Source organism: Archocentrus centrarchus, chromosome 8 (genome assembly GCF_007364275.1).
Source record: "Archocentrus centrarchus isolate MPI-CPG fArcCen1 chromosome 8, fArcCen1, whole genome shotgun sequence".
Classification (NCBI taxonomy): domain Eukaryota; kingdom Metazoa; phylum Chordata; class Actinopteri; order Cichliformes; family Cichlidae; genus Archocentrus; species Archocentrus centrarchus.
In genome coordinates, this window is record NC_044353.1 from 30,025,982 (window position 1) to 30,046,743 (window position 20,762).

General features: G+C 42.5%; 1 protein-coding gene across 1 annotated transcript in view; it reads left to right on the forward strand.

The window, feature by feature from the left end:
• Nucleotides 1–17,661, forward strand: part of ppfia3 (PTPRF interacting protein alpha 3) — a 28,732-nt gene extending 11,071 nt beyond the window's left edge. Inside the window, exons 9-30 of the mRNA XM_030735774.1 lie at nt 48–182; nt 976–1,059; nt 1,334–1,465; nt 2,159–2,221; nt 2,307–2,386; nt 2,838–3,006; nt 3,677–3,870; nt 5,846–6,083; nt 7,167–7,300; nt 7,391–7,545; nt 7,686–7,785; nt 7,873–7,954; nt 8,041–8,241; nt 10,078–10,143; nt 10,599–10,625; nt 10,781–10,956; nt 11,268–11,365; nt 13,616–13,791; nt 15,362–15,430; nt 15,534–15,696; nt 16,910–16,971; nt 17,264–17,661. Of these exons, the coding sequence (XP_030591634.1) occupies nt 48–182; nt 976–1,059; nt 1,334–1,465; nt 2,159–2,221; nt 2,307–2,386; nt 2,838–3,006; nt 3,677–3,870; nt 5,846–6,083; nt 7,167–7,300; nt 7,391–7,545; nt 7,686–7,785; nt 7,873–7,954; nt 8,041–8,241; nt 10,078–10,143; nt 10,599–10,625; nt 10,781–10,956; nt 11,268–11,365; nt 13,616–13,791; nt 15,362–15,430; nt 15,534–15,696; nt 16,910–16,962 (2,595 nt within the window). The 3' untranslated portion in view covers nt 16,963–16,971; nt 17,264–17,661. The remainder of the gene's footprint in view (nt 1–47; nt 183–975; nt 1,060–1,333; nt 1,466–2,158; nt 2,222–2,306; nt 2,387–2,837; nt 3,007–3,676; nt 3,871–5,845; nt 6,084–7,166; nt 7,301–7,390; nt 7,546–7,685; nt 7,786–7,872; nt 7,955–8,040; nt 8,242–10,077; nt 10,144–10,598; nt 10,626–10,780; nt 10,957–11,267; nt 11,366–13,615; nt 13,792–15,361; nt 15,431–15,533; nt 15,697–16,909; nt 16,972–17,263) is intronic.
• The last annotated feature ends 3,101 nt before the right edge of the window (nt 17,662–20,762 follow it).

Here is a 20,762-nt window from a genome sequence, read left to right on the forward strand (position 1 = left end):
GTTTCACCCATACCTCCTGATATCCTGCTTTCTCTTGTCTTCTTCAGAGTGAAGAGAAGAACCGGCAGCTTCAGGAGCGTCTTGACGATGCCAAACAGAAGCTGCAGCAAACCCTGCAGAGGGCTGAGACGCTGCCTGAGATCGAAGCCCAGCTCGCCCAGAGAGTGGCTGCACTCAACAAGGTGTGTACGTTCTAATCAGTAAGCAGAAACCTCTGTGGGTGGAGTTTTGAGTTTGGCAATGTTTTTTCAAACCTTTTGGTCCCCAGTCATTTTTTTTTTAACAGCAAAACAAAAACAGCAATATTTTCTCAAGACATCTTTAAGTACCTACATGCATGTACACAAATTTTGTGCAAGCTGGAAAGTGCTCCTGTGCAGAGACGTTGTTGCATGAGTGTGGACATGCAGGCAGGTGCAAGCAGGAGCATTTGTATATGCATGTTTGCGGTCATTCATGCACAAATAGAATGAAGAATAAAAAGATGTCAAGAGACAGACGAATATCAAATATTTTATCAAGTTGCGCCAGCAATTCATAAGCAGACAAGCTGAGATGAAAGCCAGCTCAGGGCACAGAGTGAGCACAGCTATTACATCCTTGGGCGCTCGGCACGTCAAGGGCTGTACAGCACCCAAATTCTTCCTGACTGGCTGATTTAATTGCATGTATGTTAACCTCTTGCATTCCCATAAACACATTTTTCCTCTTGCCAAAAAATTTGCATAAGAATCATTCTTCTCCCTTTAGTCAAACCACTTAAACGTCTACCACTTCATCTTACATGTTCAGGCAGGAAGGCTGGTGTGATTAATGTCCTGTAAGAAACAAGAAAACAAACTTTCCTGTCACGCTGTGATCTGTACAGGCATGCAACTAATTGAGAGAATAAGTCAACAAGCTGTTCCTTTTGTGTTAATTTGTATTAGTGTTCCAACGTGATTCAGGCTCTAACCTTGCTCTCCAATCGCTCAGGCGGAGGAGCGTCATGGTAACTTTGAGGAGCGACTGCGACAGATGGAGGCGCAACTGGAGGAGAAGAACCAGGAGCTACAGCGAGTGAGTCATGCTTGCTTTTCCATCTTTCCGCATTTTCATCCTCCTCCTCTTTCATGCCATTCCTTTTGTCAGGCTTTACGCTGCACAAAGGCACACTAATTTTCTAAACCCTCCATTTGACCGTGTGCATTCAGATAGAAATTGTTGTCTCTGTCTCTCAGTAAAGCAGCTTGCTTGTTATTAACTCTCCTTCCACCCTCCCTTCTCTCAGTCAACGCAGTGATTTTAAAAAAATCTTCCTCTCTCACTCGTCTTGTTGACTCTCCCCCCTCAGGCGAGGCAGAGAGAGAGGATGAATGATGAACACAACAAGCGTCTCTCTGACACAGTGGACAAGCTACTGTCTGAGTCCAACGAGAGGCTGCAGCTCCATCTGAAGGAGAGGATGGCTGCTCTAGAAGAAAAGGTGACCGGCTCCGACCACAGAAAGAATTCACAATAACAGATTTATTTATTTTTTTTAAATCAGAACTGCAGTAACTGCAGTAAATATTATCTTAACCCCCAAATTAACTCCTGGCCTCGGGTGTGTTCACTCACTTCTCTCCCCCTCTAGGGAGTGACCAGTTTAAACTTGAGTACATTCCCAAATTGTGCCTCAAACACCAAAGATTCATTAGCTCTTTTTGTGTCTTTTTATTTTTTTTTTTGGAGCATATTCATGTAGAAATACAGAGATTTACCATCAGTTTGGATCAATTTGAGGACAACTTAAGTAGAACTACAAGTATTTTTTCAATTAATAGGCACAAACATGCAGATTAGAAAACCATGACAGTTAATTTTTTTAATCTGTTCTCTACAATCTGCACTATTTGCACTTTCTTATTTACCACACACACATTCTGAGCAGCAGGAAACAAAAGGGATCTTTTCTAAACTGCTGTGATTTTGCAGCATGTAGGAAATCCAGGTGGGATTGAGTTTAAAGGAATGACAACTGGGAGGGAGGGAGACAGAACAAAAGGCACACTGTGGAAGAGAACCAGAGATTAATAATAACTAATGATTAAATGCAGAGTGGGTATAAACACAGAGTGAAAGGAGGTGAAAAATAAGAAGAAACACACTGTTGTTACTCTTCATTCTTTTTCACCAGAATGCCCTGTCAGAGGAACTGTCCAACATGAAGAAACTCCAGGATGATCTGTTGGCAAACAAGGTGACCAAACTTCTAGGCCTAATTCTCAGGTTAAGCTAGCAGGCATACTCTTCCTCTTTTCTTTAACTCTCTTTTCCGTTTCCAGGACCAGCTGATTGCTGAGCTGGAAAGACTTCAGCTGGAGTTGGATCAGCTGAGAGCGAGGCCCGGGGGCTCGTACTCCAGGTTGGTACCATTCAGACATCAGCACCAGTGGAAGCTTCTGACTTGGAGCCTCCTGAATGGCCTCACCTGTAAAGAGTCCAGTGATTGGTTTGTTGTCACTGTGCAAAAATCACTTTGTAGTGGAGGCATTTAAAACAGTCAGTGCTCAAAGCACAGTATTGATGCCAATACACACTCACTGTACAAACATATGTATGATCCAAGATGGCTCACTTCTCACTTCTCATCTGCATATCTTCACACTGTAATTGCTGCATGTAGAGGGGCTAATAGGAATATTTGCACTGTATCTTCATTTACTTTGCTCTTTTAATTTTTTTATTTTAATTTAACTTTAAATTTCTCAGCTTTGGAGTTGGCACGTTATGTTTCAGTACCCCATATTGTTTGCTGCTTTGTACCGCGATTATTAATCACTTCCTCTTATCGTGTATCCTTTTATTTTTTCTAGTCGCTCTCTGCCAGGTAGCGCTCTGGAGTTGAGGTATTCCCACGGAGGCGGGTCCCTCCCAGCCGGTTCCACCACTCACCTGGATCCCTTTGGTAATGCCTCTGCTGGGGGCGTAGTCAGACGAAGTCACTGGGCACGCTGGAGCTCTGCCCATGAGGACTCTACCAAGGTGAGGCTCAAAGACATTATAAAAAAGCTACTTCAGGAATGACTCTACAAAGGTTCAGAATTGATATCTGTAATTGATTTTTTTTTTTTTTTTGGTAGCAAAGAATCTGTGTAGCTGTAATACTTTTTGTACAACACCGGATCTCTGCAGCAGAGAGAAACACGCTAAATAGGATTTGGGATACAGTAGTTATACTACTACTTTTAGTCTTCTAATGGAATTTGTTGACTAAGAAAAATCCAGAAAATCTGTAGACACCAGCGTCTACAGTTTGTTTACATGTGAAACAAGTTGTTCAGTCATGGAAAATCTGTGAAATTAAATGCTCCTAGCATAGACTGTATACAGATGATGGATGTCACCCATTGTTTTTGGACTCTGCACTTTGAATCCTCAATGTTAACGTTGCCATGGAAAATGGGATACCTGGTCACTCTAGTTATACATTTTTCAGATGTTTTGTCATAAAGTAGTGAATAAGAAAATGTTGCCTTTACAATTATGATAGATTAAAGGGGAACATAAATATTTACATAAATATGCAGTCACTGCAGTCCATCCATGAGTTCCTGAGTTTTTTCAGACTAAACTCAGTGTAACATTGAATGATTAGTATTTGTTAATGGGCTTAGATGCCCACTGTGTAGTAAATCCTGCTTTCTGTGTGCAGTACTCAGACTGGGAGCGTGAGGCTCTGATGGGGACTGGGTTCCAGCCAGGCATGGATGTGGGATGCTCAGATGATGAGGATGAAGGGGACGCTCGGTTTGGCTCCGAGCTTCTGTCCCCCAGCGGACAGACGGATGTGCAGACCCTGGCCATCATGCTGCAGGAACAGCTGGAGGCCATCAACAAGGAGATCAAGTAAGGCAGGCCAACAGTTTCCGAGAAGTAAGAATGTGAGAAACACCTCCCTACATACTGGAGGCTGATTCACACCAACACCTGCTACAACCTCAAAAATAAACATATCATCACCTCACTGACACGCCTTTAAGAGAAAATGTAGTTTTGGAAGAATTGCTCAGACCCTGATAGTGATAAATTAATAGGTTATTAGTTTGTTCATAAGCAGAAGTTGCAGCTGCTGACGGCAGAGCTGGACCCTCTTTTGCCTTCAGAAGTGCCTTAACTCTTTGTAGAAGAAGGTGCTGGAAGCATGACATGATAAGCAACAATACTCAGGTAGGCTGCGGCATTTAAGTAAGGGTCATTTCAAGTCGCACAAAGTGTGCCAGGAAAATATCCCCGGTACCATCACCACCGCCAGCCTGAGCAGTTGATGCAAGGCAGGATGGATCTGTGCCTTCATGTTGTTTATGACAAATTCTGGCCCCACCATCCAAATGTCTGGGCAGAACTTGAGTCACATCAGACCAGGAAACATTTTTCCAATCTTTTCTTAACCAATTTTGGTAAGACCGTGTGAACTTTAGCCTCAGTTTCCTGTTCTTAGGTGACAAGAGTGGTACCCAGTTGATCTTCTCCTGCTGCAGCCCCTCTGCTTCAAGGTTTGGCTCGGTGTGCGTTGGTTGTAAGGAGTGGTTATTTGAGTTAATGCTGCTGTACTATCAAAGCAGATTCTCCTCTGACCTCTAACATCAACAAGGCATTTTCACCCAGAGAGCTGCCGCTCACTGGATAGTTTCTCTTTTTTGGACCATTTTCTGTAAACCCTAGAGATGGTTGTGTGGGAAAATCCCAGTAGATCAGCAGTTTCTGAAATACTAAGACCAGCTCGTCTGGCACCAACAACCATGCTATATTCAAAGTTACTTAAATCACTTTTCCTCCATATTCTGATGCTCGGTTTGAACTTCAGCAGGTCATCTTGACCATGTCTACACGCCTAAATTCACTGACTTCCTGCCATGTGATTGGCTAATTGGATACTTGTATTAATGAGCAGTTGAGGTCCAGGCATTGTGATATTAGTTAATGGAAAGGAATCATCATGTTCTATAAATTTGAAGTTATTTGGCAGGCTGATAAAGTTAAGTTCAGACCACAGTCACCACAGTCCCCGTAGATCGACCCCGTAGAGCGACTGAAAGCCATATCTAAATGCCAGCCCACATCAGCTGATGGCTGCCAACTCAAGCCGCTTTGCAACCCACCTTCACCCTTGGTTTTCCTTTTCATGCTGTGTCATCTGTTTTCACTGATGCCTACTGTGTGGGGGCTACTCAAGCTTTCCACATAAGGTCGTGGAATGTCATCGATGTCCCAGAACAGCACCATACCACCAAATATAGGTAACTTTACATGGAAATGAGAATCCTAAATATATGCCAAGATACAAAATAGTTGGGACTACTTAGGCATACTGGGGAACACCTGACAGAATTTTAATGATTTGCAAAATATTCCAGTAGACAGTATGATGATTTGCTTTGGACCATGTTTACTTGATGATGTGTACCTATGGTTGATGTTAAACTATTTTTGTCTCACAAAGGAACATTTTTGGAAAATGAAGAGAATGATGCCAGGCCTATCAACCTGCTTAGCTTAGCTTAGCTTAGCATAAAGAATGGAGATAGGCAGGTGACAGCTAACCAGGCTTTGTTCAGAGATAAACCGACAGAATATAAAAGTAAATTTGCCAACTTTGGTGATGCTTGTCTGTGCAGGATATTTATTATTAGAGCCAGGAGAGCTGCTTTGCTTTGTCTCTAATGCTGGCTGTAGCTACATGCATGACTGTTGTATTAATTTTCTTTTTTTCCCCCCAAAATGTCAGACTGCTCCTTTAAGTCTGTCCTGATTTGTTTTGAGCTGAAGTGCACTTCTGCATTCTAACATTATCCACTTTCTCACCCTGCGCATAAAAACCCAGATTGATCCAGGAGGAGAAGGAGAACACAGAGCTGCGTGCCGAGGAGATCGAGAGCCGGGTCAGTGTGGCTTTGGACAGTCCGCCCATCCCTCCTTCTTCCCTGGGGAGAGACAGCACAGGACGGGGCTTCATCCCCACGTCCATCACGTCCTCCACCCTGGCCTCCCCTTCTCCCCCTAGCTCTGGGCACTCCACCCCTCGTCTGCCTCACTCCCCTGCCCGTGAGACTGATAGACAGGTACGGCTGGAATGTAGAGAACTCCTATTTCAGTTCATTTTAACCTTTTTACCTCACCTTGGTGTCAGCCTCCCTGTTTATGCAGACAGCTCCTCCAGACAGTGAGTCATTTAAATAAAGCATAAGTAAATCATACAGATAGGGTCAAGAAGTTTAGTTATTCTTCAACAGCAACAATGTCAGATTGGGAAAGTTTGATTTAAGTGACTCGTTCTGTGGTATGACGGTTCCAGCATTTTAGAAACAGTCAGACAGATTATATTACAAGTAATGGTGCAATAAACCAAAAGCAAGCTGTCAGTATCGATTTTGAAAGCTTATGTTGGAGTTCAGGGAGAACGGCAAAGTTGGTTACAGTTGGGAACCTGGATGTCAGCCAAAGAAAATAACCCCATAGCTCAAAAGACTGTAGCAGGAAACACTGTCATCGTCCTCACCTGTTCAAGTCAAAAAGGTGAGAATAATTTAGCCATGCGACCAAAACTGTAGAATCAAAATGCCTCATACACCAGTCCTGCTTTTTGACTATGCAAAAAAACAAAGCAGTATAAAGGCATGAAACAGGATTGCAATGTTTTGGACAAAACAAATATAAATATAATATAGCAGAGCTGCTGGTTAGTAGATTTTGCTCATGTTTGTCAAAGCAGGGCTTTTTTTCATCCTTGAGTTGTTTCCAAGGTCAGGTCTGGACATTGAAGTTGCCACACAGCAGGAGATGGTCCACTTCAGACTTGTTGTCAGAGCTGGAAGGACATTTATGTCTTTACTTTACAGTCAAACAGAAATCATTTGGTAGCAAAAATGTAGATGCCCCCCCCAAAAAATGTTTTATTCAAACTAAGACTAATGCAGTACGTGAATCAACAATTTTGCAGGAAAATGAACATTTCATGCTGAGATTAATCTCATCGTCAGGACCTGTGTTTGGTTGTGCTGTGCATTATGGCCCAACATCTCGACTTTGGTCCGTAGGACTGTACAGGACTGTGCAGAGTAAAAACCTATTCTGTTTGACTGAACAATAAATTAATTTAATTATTCCAGCTACTGTAACTGTCTGGTTTACATTTCATATTCCAGAACAACAAAGAAGACGATCGATCCCTCGCTCTCCTTGACTCTACGCCTCCTCCCACTCCTCGTGCGCTGCGATTGGACAGGATGACCCTCACCCATCCGGGGGCGATGCTCGATGACCCTAGAGAGTTTCGCAGGTAAGGCGGCTGCACTTTGGCAACAAGCCTGATGCTTTTAATGTGTGCTTGTCTTTATAGCCTTGATGGTTTCCTTTGTCTCGCCTTTAGTCTCTCGGCAGATGGCAGCAGCACCAACAGCAGCCAAGATTCTCTCCACAAGGCCAGTAAGAAGAAAAGCATCAAGTCTTCCATCGGCAGGCTTTTTGGGAAGAAGGAGAAAGGAAGGATGGGCCCACCTGGACGGGATGGATCTGTTTCTCTTGGTAAACTGATGAAAGATAAGGGGTGATAACACTGTATATGTGTAATCCATGCTGCCACCTAAACACTTCATTGGCTCAGTGAATTCTGAGGTGGTTTTATCTAATTCTTGTAATCTTTGACCTCACTGTGTCTCTCCCAGCATCTACCCCCTCTGAAGATCAGGCATCTGGAGACCCAATGGGGATGAATAAGACAGGAACTCTTGGTCCAGCAGATAAAGACCGCCGCAGCAAGAAAAAGTCAGTGAATTATCAGCCATGCTTTTCATATTGTTGATCTTTAACGTGAACAGCACCAAATAAGACATCTCTCTGTGTTCTTATCAGGCATGAGTTGCTGGAAGAAGCATGTCGCCAAGGACTTCCCTTTGCATCGTGGGATGGACCTACTGTTGTGTCTTGGTTGGAGGTAGGCAATAGTAAAAAACAGAACAAAAAATTTAAACCTAAATAAAATTTTGATCTCGATTTCATCTTCTGCTTGCTTCCCCCCAGCTGTGGGTGGGAATGCCCGCCTGGTATGTCGCCGCCTGCCGTGCCAACGTGAAAAGTGGCTCAATCATGGCCAACCTGTCCGACACTGAGATCCAGCGGGAGATTGGCATCAGCAACCCACTGCATCGCCTCAAACTGCGGCTGGCCATCCAGGAGATGGTGTCCCTCACCAGCCCGTCTGCCCCAGCCAGCACTCGCTCTGTGAGACTCTCAAACTGCACATACATTTAACAAGCCCATAGCCAAGGGGTGCACAAAAGAATTAGCTATAAATTATAAACTGGTGTATAAAAAATGCATGCATGCCTCACGGCAGTATATGAAATAGTCCCAAAAATCCAAGCCCCTTTTTTTCCATCCCGTCAGCACTGCTTTGAAATTTCATGTATTTCAGTTCAAAGTGTCTGGAAAACATGTGTTTTCTGAGTAGATGCATCACCACAGTAACCAAGAAAACAGCTTTAAAAGAAGCAGCAACTTTTGCATTTAAAGCCAAACCGTGATCTCTTTCTAAAACTAACCAAGAGGTTTTACAGCCAAAACATAACCAAGCCATTTTGGTCCCCTGAAAGTAGCCAAACAATGAAAGAAAGTGAAAGTTTTGTGTGTTTTTGCGGAACTTCCACAAAACTTTGATTTATCTACAGATGGGGCTCATTCGAGCTGTAAGTTTTAGAATGCAGTTGGTTCCTCGTGAAACTGCAAATGGCAGTAAGGATATATGCCTAATATGTAGGATTATAAGGGGGTAACTGGAAAATGTTCTAGCCTGTAGGGGGTCCCTGCCCATAGAGGCTAAAGGGGGGACCTCCAAAGATTTGAGAGCCCTATTTTAACTCTTACCTAAAAGAGTTAAAATAGGGCTTGCGGTATTTTAAAAACCTTCTTGCGGTATTTTAAAAAAAATCCCCGTCTAGACAGCATCCCCATAGGATTAAAGGTAAAGAAGCCTTTAATTGGAGCACACTAAGACCTTAAACTCCTTCATATGTCGATTTATGTATTCATTTGGGACTGATATCTATCTTTCTGCTGAGCATAGGTTTTTTGCCGAGAATACCCAATTCATATTTAAAGTCTGAACCAGATGTTAGTTGTTTAGAGACGGACTCAGATTCTAATAGTCTCTTTGAAGTCCACATAATTAGCAGCGAAAACTAGTCACAGTCACTAGTCATAAAAATGAAATGTGACCTGAAATGTATTATATTAAATAGGAATGATGTAATATAAATATTCTGTTGTGGCAAGTGTAGGAAAGAAAAGCGTGGGAATTCTGTGACATCAAGAGATGCAGGGAAATGCAAGATGCTGAACATGAAGCCAATTCCGCATGTGATAAATGTCAAAAGTATCTGATTGGAAATAGACTCTGCTGGAAGGAGTGAGGTTCACCTTTGTCATCTGGAAAGCATTGGCAACAAAAATGTTGCCATCTCACTCTGCAACAAAGACAAACCAGATGTTGAAAAATGCAGTAAAAGTGTTGCACGCACATGCATTTGTGGCACAGTTTTTTTTTTCCTCTGTGTCTCAGCAGAAGATAAAGAGAAAAATAGCTGAAAGCCATCTTCTTCTTTTAAGTGTCTGTTTTGGCATTTGGAACGAATGCCAGATTTTTGGTTTGTCTTGGCTTTCACGCTCCTGCTTTTGGCTTCATCTCTATTTACAGTAGGAATCATATTAATGATATGATGAAATCTGGAAAATGATCAATCGTGTAATTTTGCTCAACGGGCTGATTAGTTATCAGTTAGGATAAGCCTCTCGAACCTCTTGTTCATGGAAATCACCGTGGCAACGAGACAGCCGTCTTCTGTTGTGGTTGGCTGACATCTTTTGATGTGGCTGTTTTGGCACAGTGAAAATGTACAAGTGTTGACTCATTGTTGACAGGCAGTGAAGTGTGTGCTCTCCGTGCATGTGTGTGTGTGTGTGTCTGTGTGTGTGTCTCTGTGTGTGTGTGTGTGTGTGCACGTGTGTGTTTTTATCTTTTTTAATCTTATGGCTTCCCGTCTTTTGTTCACATAACTGCAGTCTACCAGTAACGTGTGGATGACCCACGCAGAGATGGAGTCTCTGAATGCGGCCACCAAACCTCCGGTTAGTGCCCCAGCCGTCCTGTCTCTGTCTGACAAACTGCCCTTTTATGGTCATGGTCATTATTTTTTTAATAATGTTGAGCGTCCCGTCTGGTCTGAATCACGTTGATGAGTCTCTTCCCCTCCCTTGTCCTCTCTCTCCTTGTATTTCTTTTTTTGTATTTCTATCTTTCTGTGGGCCCAGGCCATAGTGTTGAGCATCTTCTTCTCTCCCTGTTGTTGCTGTTTCAGTGTGAACTGCTTCCAACTAATTACCCGATCACTAACACACTGTTCCTCCCTTTTGTCCTCTTTTCCTGCTGCTGCTGTTGCTGCTTCCTCCTCTGCTGCTCCTTCACCATCTATCCATTCGTCCACCCCGCTCTTCACCCCCCGCACCCCTCTCCCTCACCACCTCCACATCACTCTCTCTCTGGCTCTGTCTCTCTCCGTCTTCTTCTTCTCTTCTCTCTCTAGGAGCTGAAAGAGTTTAGCTGGGATCAGGTAAGGGATCAGCTGCACTTTTTTGAAAAAGTTAGCGCAACATGCTGCATATTTGTCACTCATTTCATCTCTAACAGCAGTGAGTCATTTGTAGCACCGTCAGATATCAGGCCAAGCATGAATCAGTGTTCATCGTCTGTGGTTGTTCCCTCCAGATACTGGCCTATGGCGATATGAATCATGAGTGGGTGGGCAACGAGTGGCTGCCCAGCCTGGGCTTGCCACAGTACCGGAGCTATTTCATGGAGTCCCTGGTGGATGCCCGCATGCTGGACCACCTGACCAAGAAGGAACTGAGAGGACAGCTCAAAATGGTGGACAGCTTCCACAGGTAGAGCCACCATAACTTAACGCTCTTTTGTCACATTTTGTGTTTATAAAACTCTTACTCTTTACTGCTGACTCTCTGTCTTTGTGTGCACTTAGCAAGGGAAATATGAAGGTGTTAAAAGACAATGGTTGTGGCACTCTGACAGCTCAGATGTGTGTCTCCAGGCCCTCTCAAAGTTCTCTTTTGAAGGACCGAAAGGGTCAGAGGTGCTGGGTTGTTAATGCCTTCTGAGCACATGTGAGAGTGGAAACACGCCCTCCTCGGTTAACCTGCTTGATCCACTGACCCTCTGGCTCTTTGCCCTCTCCTAGGGTCAGCTTGCATTACGGCATCATGTGCCTGAAGCGTCTAAATTACGATCGCAAGGAGCTGGAGCGGAGGAGAGAGGAGAGCGCCCACCAGAACAAAGGTGACCCTTTGTTTCTCTGCCATTATCTCACTTTTTCATGCCTCGGTGGAGGGATGGTATTGTACAGTTCTCTGACCCTGTAAAGCCAGCTAATTAGTTTATTCATGTGGCGCATTTGTGCCATTCAGAGCATACCTTGGTGATTACTATAACCAGCTTACGTGTTTGTGTGATTATTTTATTGCATTTTACCATCACTTTACTGATCTTTTAGTCTGCAGTTTATATTCCCTGTGCTGTTTAATGCGTCATGCACATGCGAACACTCGACCGCAAAAATTTCCTTTTTAAAACACAGCTCAGGTTTAATCATATAAAAGAAACAAAGCTTTTTTCTACAGGAGAGCCAATAAACCGGCGTGTTTCTGGAGCTCGTGGTAAAACCAAACTCACTGTGCACAGATTAATGGTCTTGGCTAAACACAGCTTCAGATACCCTGTGGTTAATCAGGTGATATCTTAAACCCTTTGACTTGCACCAAACATCAATAGAACGGCTCTCTCATTACAGTGAAAACAAGTTGGCTTAAAGACTATGAATACATCTTTTCAATGCCTCCTACACACTGTTCCCGCATGAAACAGCATAGAACAGATTCTCAGTAGTGAGAACAAGTCTGACACCTGCTATCTCCTGTTGGGAGAAAAGGCCACTTCCCAATCTGATTCTCACAGTGTAATCCAGAGTTCATGTGTGAATTCAATTTTAGATCCTCACTCAGTTTTACTTTGCCTCTCACTGATCGAAAAACTCTACCTGTTGAGTTAAATAAATAGAAGTTTGTGACTGCGTGCCTCTGTTAATGCTGAAAATCCCCTGCATGTCATATATTCAGACTGGATTCAGAAAAGCCTGTGATAGCTTATATGATGTGAAATGTCCAGTTTTCCCCAATCTTGCATTGTAAAGAAGCCTCCCAAGAATTTCCGAATTCACATCTTGATTAATTCCGAAAGTTAATAATAACTTCTAAGCACGGTCGAACCCCACCTCTGGGAAAGTTATCCTGCTAGCAAACCAAACCAATCATATAAACTTCAATGAATTAAAAGCATAAGGAAAATCAGTAGATGTCACCACTGTTGAACTGTGAAGGACTAGACAGTTAGGGACACACAGGCACAGCTGTTCTGTCCATAAAGTGAGTTTTATTTAACCACAAAAATTAATCACAAATTACATGAAAACACAGAAAGAAATGAAGTGAAATAAGTGGGCCCATAAAAGAAGTCAGCTAAACAGGAGTGAGCAGGAAGTCAGCTGATAATTCACTGGAGGTCACATCACAATGTTGGATAGGTGGATGATCAAATCACGTTACAGCATATCAAAGGTCTCCTTTAGCAGGCTCAGCTTTCAGCTGTGATTTCTTCTGTTGAAATAACTTTCTCAGATTTGACTGCTTCGCTCCATTTGAATGCGTTAATTATGTTTTGTTCAAAATCAGTCTGCACTGCCGGCATCTGCAGGCTTTTTTCTTAATCTGCACACAAGGGTTCATCATCCACATAAATAGTGAAGTATCTGAGGAGCTAAAACTTTTAGAAAACAGTTGTTAGTGGCAATACTTTTCCCCTTTCCTTACCTTTCTCAGATTTATTTGAATTTTAGGAGGAAAAAACTCAGCAGAGATTAAAAAAAAAGTCTTTCCAAGCTCAGTAAACTATAAAAATACTTTCTTGCATCAGCTCTGGCATGTAAAATATAGTAAAACAAAAAAGACTTTAATAATGCCAGTTTTCTTTGATTTCCCACATTCCTGGGAATTCCTGTGTTTAGACCACACGTTGTTTCCCTCCCCTCCTCATCATACCTAGAAGAGATTATAAGCCACAACCTTCTAGTTGGGCTGGATAATGATTACATAAATGTCAACACTTTCAGTCATTAAACAAACCCAAATCTCTCGCCCTCCCACTGCTGAGCCTCGGAAAACACATGTTGTGCATTTACAGTTGGTGCAGCTTGGCTCTCTCCGGGAATAATGCAGATGAGGAAATTACTGAATTTGGGTTTGTCTGATGATAGGCCTGACCTGAGATGTACTCGTGCAGAAAGTAAATCAAGGAATTTCATTATTTCCTATGATCACTGACCCTTTCAGAAGAGCATTAATAAATCTGAGCAGCCCTGCATGTGTTTATGTATCCAAATTAAGCCAAAGGAAGTGACTTCAGTTTTAAATAGTGTGCAGACAGCTTTCTGTTTGCCTTTCCTCCCTCTCTTCACCTCCTCCCTTTTTCTCCCAGATGTGATGGTATGGTCCAATGAGCGCGTGATGTGCTGGGTGCAGAGTATTGGTCTGAAGGAGTATGCCGACAACCTCCGGGAGAGCGGCGTCCATGGGGCTCTGCTGGCTTTAGATGACACGTTCGACTACACCGACCTGGCCCTGCTACTGCAGATCCCCAATCAGAACACGCAGGTAGTGAATTGATTGTCAGCACACACATAGAAATGCTTTTGCTGGGGTCTTTCTGTGTGGAATTTGCATGTGCCCTCTGTGCCTGCTACTCCGGCTTCCTCCCACAGTCTAAAAACATGCATGCTGGGTTAATTAGTGATTCCAAAGTGGCTGCTGGTGCAAATGGTCCTGTCTGTCTTTGTTGACCTGCCGTGACCCTGAAGTGTTTATGAAAATGGATGAATTTCTATGACAACAAATTCCTAAAAGCAGAGCAAAAATGACTTTTCCCAGCTGTGATAGTGGGAACAACTACAAAAGCAGTTTTGAGTACTTTGACAGGTGTTTATCTGGATATCAGTGGACAGATTTAGTCAACACAATAATGTCACAACTCTGCAAGAGATGGTCCCAAAGCATTTACAGGGGTGTAGTTGAGATCAAAATGAAAGCAAAGCCCAAAGCTGGGTGTGGTACGACCCACATGTGCGGAGGATTCATTAAAAAAGTTGTGTGTTGACTGCTGATCATGAGCAAGGATGTTAGCATTGTTGATAGGTACGTGACTCTTGTGATCCCATCACAGGACACTTGCCAAAGTCCAGCATTTGTAAGAGTCTCCAAGACCACATGTTGCCATGATGGTCGCAGACTGCTGGCTTACTTGTGGTTCCTCGGATACTTAAGAGTAGAAATGGGAGGCAGAGCCTTCAGCTTTCAGGCCCCTCTTCTGTGGAACCAGCTCCCAGCTTGGATTCAGGAGACAGACACCCTCTCTATTTTTAAGATTAGGCTTAAAACTTTCTTTTATGAACAAACTTATAGTTAGGGCTGGATCAGGTGCCCCTGAACAACCCCTTAGTTATGCTACTATAGGCCTAGGCTGTTGGGGGGGTTAATGCACTGTTTCTTTTCATTCACCTTATTTATTTTGTTTATACTTCACTCTGTATTTAATCATTAATTATTATTAATCTCTGGCTCTCTTCCACAGCATGTCTTTTGTCCTGTCTCTCTCCCCTCAGCCCAACCGGTCGCGGCAGATGACCGGTTGGACTGCTGGAGGATTCTTCCTGTTAAAAGGGAGTTTTTCCTTCACACTGTTGCCATATGCTTGCTCATAGGGGGTCGTTTTGACTGTTGGGTTTTCTCTGTATTATTGTAGGGTCTTTACCCACAATACAAAGCGCCTTGAGGCGACTGTTGGGATTTGGTGCTTTATAAATAAAATTGAACTGAATTGAATTGAATTGATGACACACTTCTTTTCATGATCAGATGTTTTGATCCTCTCAACCTCAAATAGAATAAAGTATGCTATATGTCTGAAAGTGTTTAAAATAACAAGTCAGGGGTTCAGCATAGAGGTTAATCATGAACTGCAGCATCCCTGTTTCAAGTCCAACCAGGGATCTTTGCTGCATCTCTCATGTTACACTGAAAATCCTTACAAGAACCTACGGGAATATTATTCCTGTTTTATAACAGAGAATTAATGAATGTCAGCATACCATAGCAGCCCCATCCTCAAAATGCATCATCTGCAGAGTCCAAGCTAATCTCCGAACTCTGAATCACCTCTTTCCTGCAGGCCAGACAGCTCCTGGAGCAGGAGTACAACTCCCTCATTTCCATGGGTACTGAGAGACGGCCCGATGAGGTGAGCATGCTAATCTTTCTTTTTTTTTAAAAATAATAAAGACTATAAAGGTTGTTTGCATGAGCAGCCATCTTATGGCTCTCACATGTGTCGTGTTTGACAGGATGGAACTAAGACGTTCACCCGCTCTCCCTCCTGGAGGAAGATGTTTAGGGAGAAGGACCTGCGGGGCGTGACCTCTGACTCTGCCGAGACCCTGCCTGCTAACTTCCGTGCCTCAGCCATCTCTACACCCTCCGTTACCCTGAGAAAGGTTCAGAGTGAAGGTGAGTATGACCCTGTGACTGCTGAAACCTTTGCTGTCATCTTTGCATTTGTTCAGCTCTGTTGAGCCCTCGAGTCAGGTCACAGTTTGGAGAGCAAAAAATGTTGTTACAGCTCCTTAAAAAAGGTAAACTGAGAGTTTATTAAAGTACAAATAGTTATTTTTCTGTTTGTGTACTAAAATCATAATTGTATGAATTAGATATTTCTTTATAGTGAAAAATAGACCGTAGCAATTATATTCTGATCACACTATGGCATAGAACACTTTATAAGTCAAAGCTGCTGGTATGGCAGAGATCCACACAAGGTGATTTAAATTTGGAGGATGATGGGAAGATGATGGGGAGACCAGTCCCACTCCTGACTTGAATGCAGTCGCTTCCATAACCTAAACAAACAGCTGGCAAATGTGAAGATAACCAAAAATCAAAACAAAGCAGTGAGTGAAACAAACATTAGAAATATTGCTTAAAACTTTCCTGTGGCCACCCAGACAATTCCAGACAAATGCTTACAAACTGAAATAACTAATTAGTAAGCATTATTAATTATCAGTCATTGTTAACAATGAAAATAACTAATTTAACTCTCAATTTACTATTATTAATGATGGCTATTATAAAGCACCAAATTATAGCTTTTGTAATCTCAGGGAAGATTTGGAGACACCAGGAAAGAAAAACTTCCTTTTAAAAGGAAGAAACATGAAGGACGGTTGTTTGCCTTGACTGGCTGGTGCGAGGACAGAGCGAGCGACTGAGAGTGACACAATGAAAAACTGGGGCAAAAGTTCTGTTGTAGCTATGTAACAGTGCGAGGTCGAAGCAGGTGCAGCAGCCGCATAGACCTCTTAATAAATGAGCTGTGTGTTTACATCTTTAATTCTTGGAAATGAGCCTTGAGCTGAAACATTTTTCTGCAGCCAGAATGCAGCGCGTGTTACATAAGATGCTGCTGATGCACGAGCAGAAGCACATACACGCAGCAGTTGGTTGTGTTCATGCTACTCTGCTATTAGTTTGCCAGTTGAATTTTGTGTTTCTTTCAGCAGAGGAACTGGCAATAACAGGGAACAGACGCTTCAAAGGACAGAGGAAGACTGTTTTTCCCTCATTCCTTTTCTTAATAGGAATGCTTCTAGAGGGTCAGTGCTGTTTAAGACTTTGCAGTTATGATAATAACCCCCCTTCTGTGTCTCGGTCTCCAAAACAGCCAGCTCTGGTGCCCGGGGTGAATCTGCCTCAGTGAGGACGTACTCCTGTTGAGGGGCTGAGGTGAGAACCATCCACCTTATTAATGAGACAGTCTGGTAGCGTTTCATTTGTGTGGGGTTTTATGAGACAAACATTTCCTCTAAGCTTCAGAGATAGCTTGCACATGTCTCCAGACTGTTTTTTTTAACCTCATAGCTTTATGTATTTGTTTGTTGTAGTTTGGGTTTGAGCCTAGTATTTTTTAAAGGTATTTAAGTGGTTAGATGGGTTGGTTGGTGGTGGTTTAGGCTGAGTTGAATTCAGGCCACAGAAGCAGTGACGTGGCAATAATGTTGCTTCTTTCCCCCCCCAGGGCGCTAACAGGATTGGGACTAGAGGACCCTCTCGCTCATCCACGGAGAAAGAAGCAATGAATATAACCATTTAACTTTAAATAAATCTTTCAGTCTGACCATTCTGCAATAACAGAAGCAAAGAAATGAAAGGGGAAATTAAGAATGTATGAATGTATTTTCCGACCAGACTTGGAAGGTGGACAAGCTGTTTTCTCCCTCTGTCTCTCACTGCCTGTCTCAGCTCTTCCTCTCTCAGTGTGAAGGCGTGTGGAAAGGACAACGCCGGTGTTGGTTTAGAGTCTGCGCCATCGCGTCATGCCGGTTTCTCCTCTCTTCATTCCTGTCGGTGTCCACGTAAAGTTAGCAGAGTTGGCAATATCAGGGCTCATTTTCCTACCTACAGAGAAAAAAAAAACCACTTGCTGCCATTTATTGTCTTACAGTTTGAAAATAAGTAAATATGTCGCCTTACAACTTCTGCTCAACAACAGGTGTTTTCTAACGAGGGCCAGGACAGAAAGTAACCTCACCGTAAAGTCTGGAGAGGAATGAGAGGGTGTTAAAGTTCAATGACGACTGGGGGAAATGGCTAGATGGACATAAACGTGTCATAAACTACACCGGTGTTCTTCTTTGTACTAAAGGGCTGGCTGGTGTCCAGTGTCAGCCATTGTGGCCTTTTGTTGGCATCTATGGTTCTGTCAGGGGTGACTAAGTATCCCCTGCTGGTTGTGGTGGTGTAGTAAAATCCATCTGAATTCAGACCACCATTTAGCTCCAACCACATCAGAGGGACCCTCCTCATGGCTTGTCTGTTGGGGCCTTGAAAGCTGATAAGCTGAGTAATCTCTTTTCAAGGGAGTCCATTATAGAGATCAAAGGCACAGAGTTGCATGGGACAGTGGGTAGCAAGGCCATAGAGGCATTGTATTCGTGATCTCATGATGTCAATGGCAGGAAGTCAATTAAGTTACCGCTGGTACCACTTTCTAAAAAGATGTTAATAGGCTCTTTACAAGTTTTGGCTCCATTGATGTTAAAAAGACACTCCAGTGATATTAGGTTTTTACATTCAGTTGGGTACTACTCAGACTGTGTAAGCAGTTCTGGAACAGCTTTTTTAAAGCACTTTGGTGCAGTCTGGGCAACTATTAGTCAGTCTGCTAATTTAGCCTTTTGGGGTAACAGAAAATCTTTAGAGGCTTCACATATAGCTTGCAGATATCTGGGCCAGAACTGTTTATCTGCATGCAACCAAGCCTGCAAGATTTCTTGAAAGAGAGCGACTGCTCCTGATATTTTTTGGGGGTGGTCCTTGGAGCACCACAGAGCAAAATGCTATCAGTTTCCTGTGTATTCATGAGAAGGCGGGCATGTTGACAGACAATATCTCCCAAACTGGACAACCCACACCTAGACAATCTGGACAGTATGCAAGCCAGTGGAAAATATATGAGCTTAATTTTGAGGTGAACTGTCCCTTTAAGTGAAAATAATCTTTCTACCGAGTTAAAAAAGGAAAAGAGTGTTTGTCTAGAGGTGAATCTGCACTGGAAAAATCAATTTTTCAGAACTTTGCACCAAAAAAGTTCAGCTTAATAATTCAGTATCTCATTAGTGTCCTGTATTACAAGGAAATGGAAATAAGGCCATTAATAAAAATTTCTAAGCCATTTCTAAACTATGTCTAACGAGAAAGTGGTACCAAAGTTTTGAATATAAAGCCAGACTCCAATGCAAACTCCTCACGAGGCGTCCGTGGTTGTAATCATCAGCTCAGGGTCTTGGGTAATCCTGATGACGGGAGAGGTGACAGAGAGACAAAACAGCAACTCAAAGGGAGGAAAGAAGAAGAAAGAAAGGATGGACAGAAGCCGGTCATTTTACTGCACACAGAAGCCATAACAGAAACTTAGAGTGCTCTCGGGGGGGGTTGAGATCAGAGAGAGGCAGGAAGAGGTGGGGGCGAGCCCGAGGAAGCCCAGGAAACAAAACCTTTAGCCTCTGTGTTTACGATGCATGTCAAACAAATGACAATGACCTAAAAACATTTTTTTGGTAGTGACGATGATATGAGGTGTCGTTAAAAAAAATATATATCTGTATGATAAACCTAAAGGGGGTGGGAGCCTGGGGATCAATTTGTAAAATGTGTGTATTTTTTTCAGTTGTATTTTTTATTTTTTACAATAACTATTTATTTTCTTTAGGTATGTATTGGATAAATGTATGTATATGTTCTGTTCCTTCCTTCATTTGAACTAGTTTTAAAAGTAAATATGAAACATTGAAAATGGTCATTCAAATACGCTACTGTATGTGTACATTTTGACAACAAATTGTGCAATGATTTAAGAATTTCCATGATTAAAGTGATAGTAATACAAATTGAAAAAAATATCATCTGGAAAATAAAGAAAATGATGATGATGATGAAAATGAAAATGGTGATGTAAAAGAAAAAAAAATAAAGCGATCCAGGTGGATCTGCTGATCATCCCAATGTTTTTCTGTTTTTCTTTTTTTGGGCTATTTTGCTTCTTCTTTCAACATAGAAGCAAAATTTCTTTGACTTCACTTTGTGAGTGCAAATTGGTCATTTGTGCATTTCTGGAAATTTGCAAAATAAAAATTCAGCTGGTTGAAATGAACTGGGGAGTTTGGAGTAAACACTGTAAGCATGGATCCATCCTACCTTGTATCAACAGGTCAGGCTAGAGGTTTTGGTGTGATGATGGCACACTTTGGACTCCTTAGCATCAAATGAGCATCGTTCAAACACCACAGCCTGCCTGAGTATTGTTGCTGTCTAAGTCCGTTCCTTTATGATCACAGAGTGCCCATTTTCTGATGGCTTCTTCCAGCAGGAAGAAGCACCATGTCACAAAACTCAAACTGGATTCTGGAACATGACACTGACTTCACTGGACTCAAATGGCCTCCACAGTCACCAGATCTCAATCCAATAGAGCACATTTGGCAGGTGGTGGAACAGGAGGTTCACATCATGGATGTGCAGCAGACAAATCTGCAGGAACTGTGGGATGCTACCATATCAGTACTGACTATCAATATAGTCTCTGAGGACTGTTTCCAGTACTTTGTTGACTCTGTGCCACAAAGAATTAAGACAGTTTTTAAGGCAAAAGGAGGTCAAACCCAGTGCTAGCAAGGTGTACCTAATAAAGTGCATGGTGAGTGTATCCCCTGTGTAAAAATCTTTGACTCTAATAAGTTTACTAAACAAGAACTTTGAATCTGACATATTTTTAAAGGGTGCACTCTCACTCTGATCCAGAAATCTCAGTAGCGCCTGCATCCACCAGACTTTAGTTATATTTACATTCTAAACAGAGCAGTTTATCCATGTCATCCAGAGCTTGATTTATAACACTTGACTTTTTAAACAGGCAGGTTTACTACAGATTAATGTAGTAATAAATAACTCTAATATGCCCACAGAATGAAACTTTATACAGTACTCAGATTTGTGTTCTGTGAAGGCACGAATTAGCC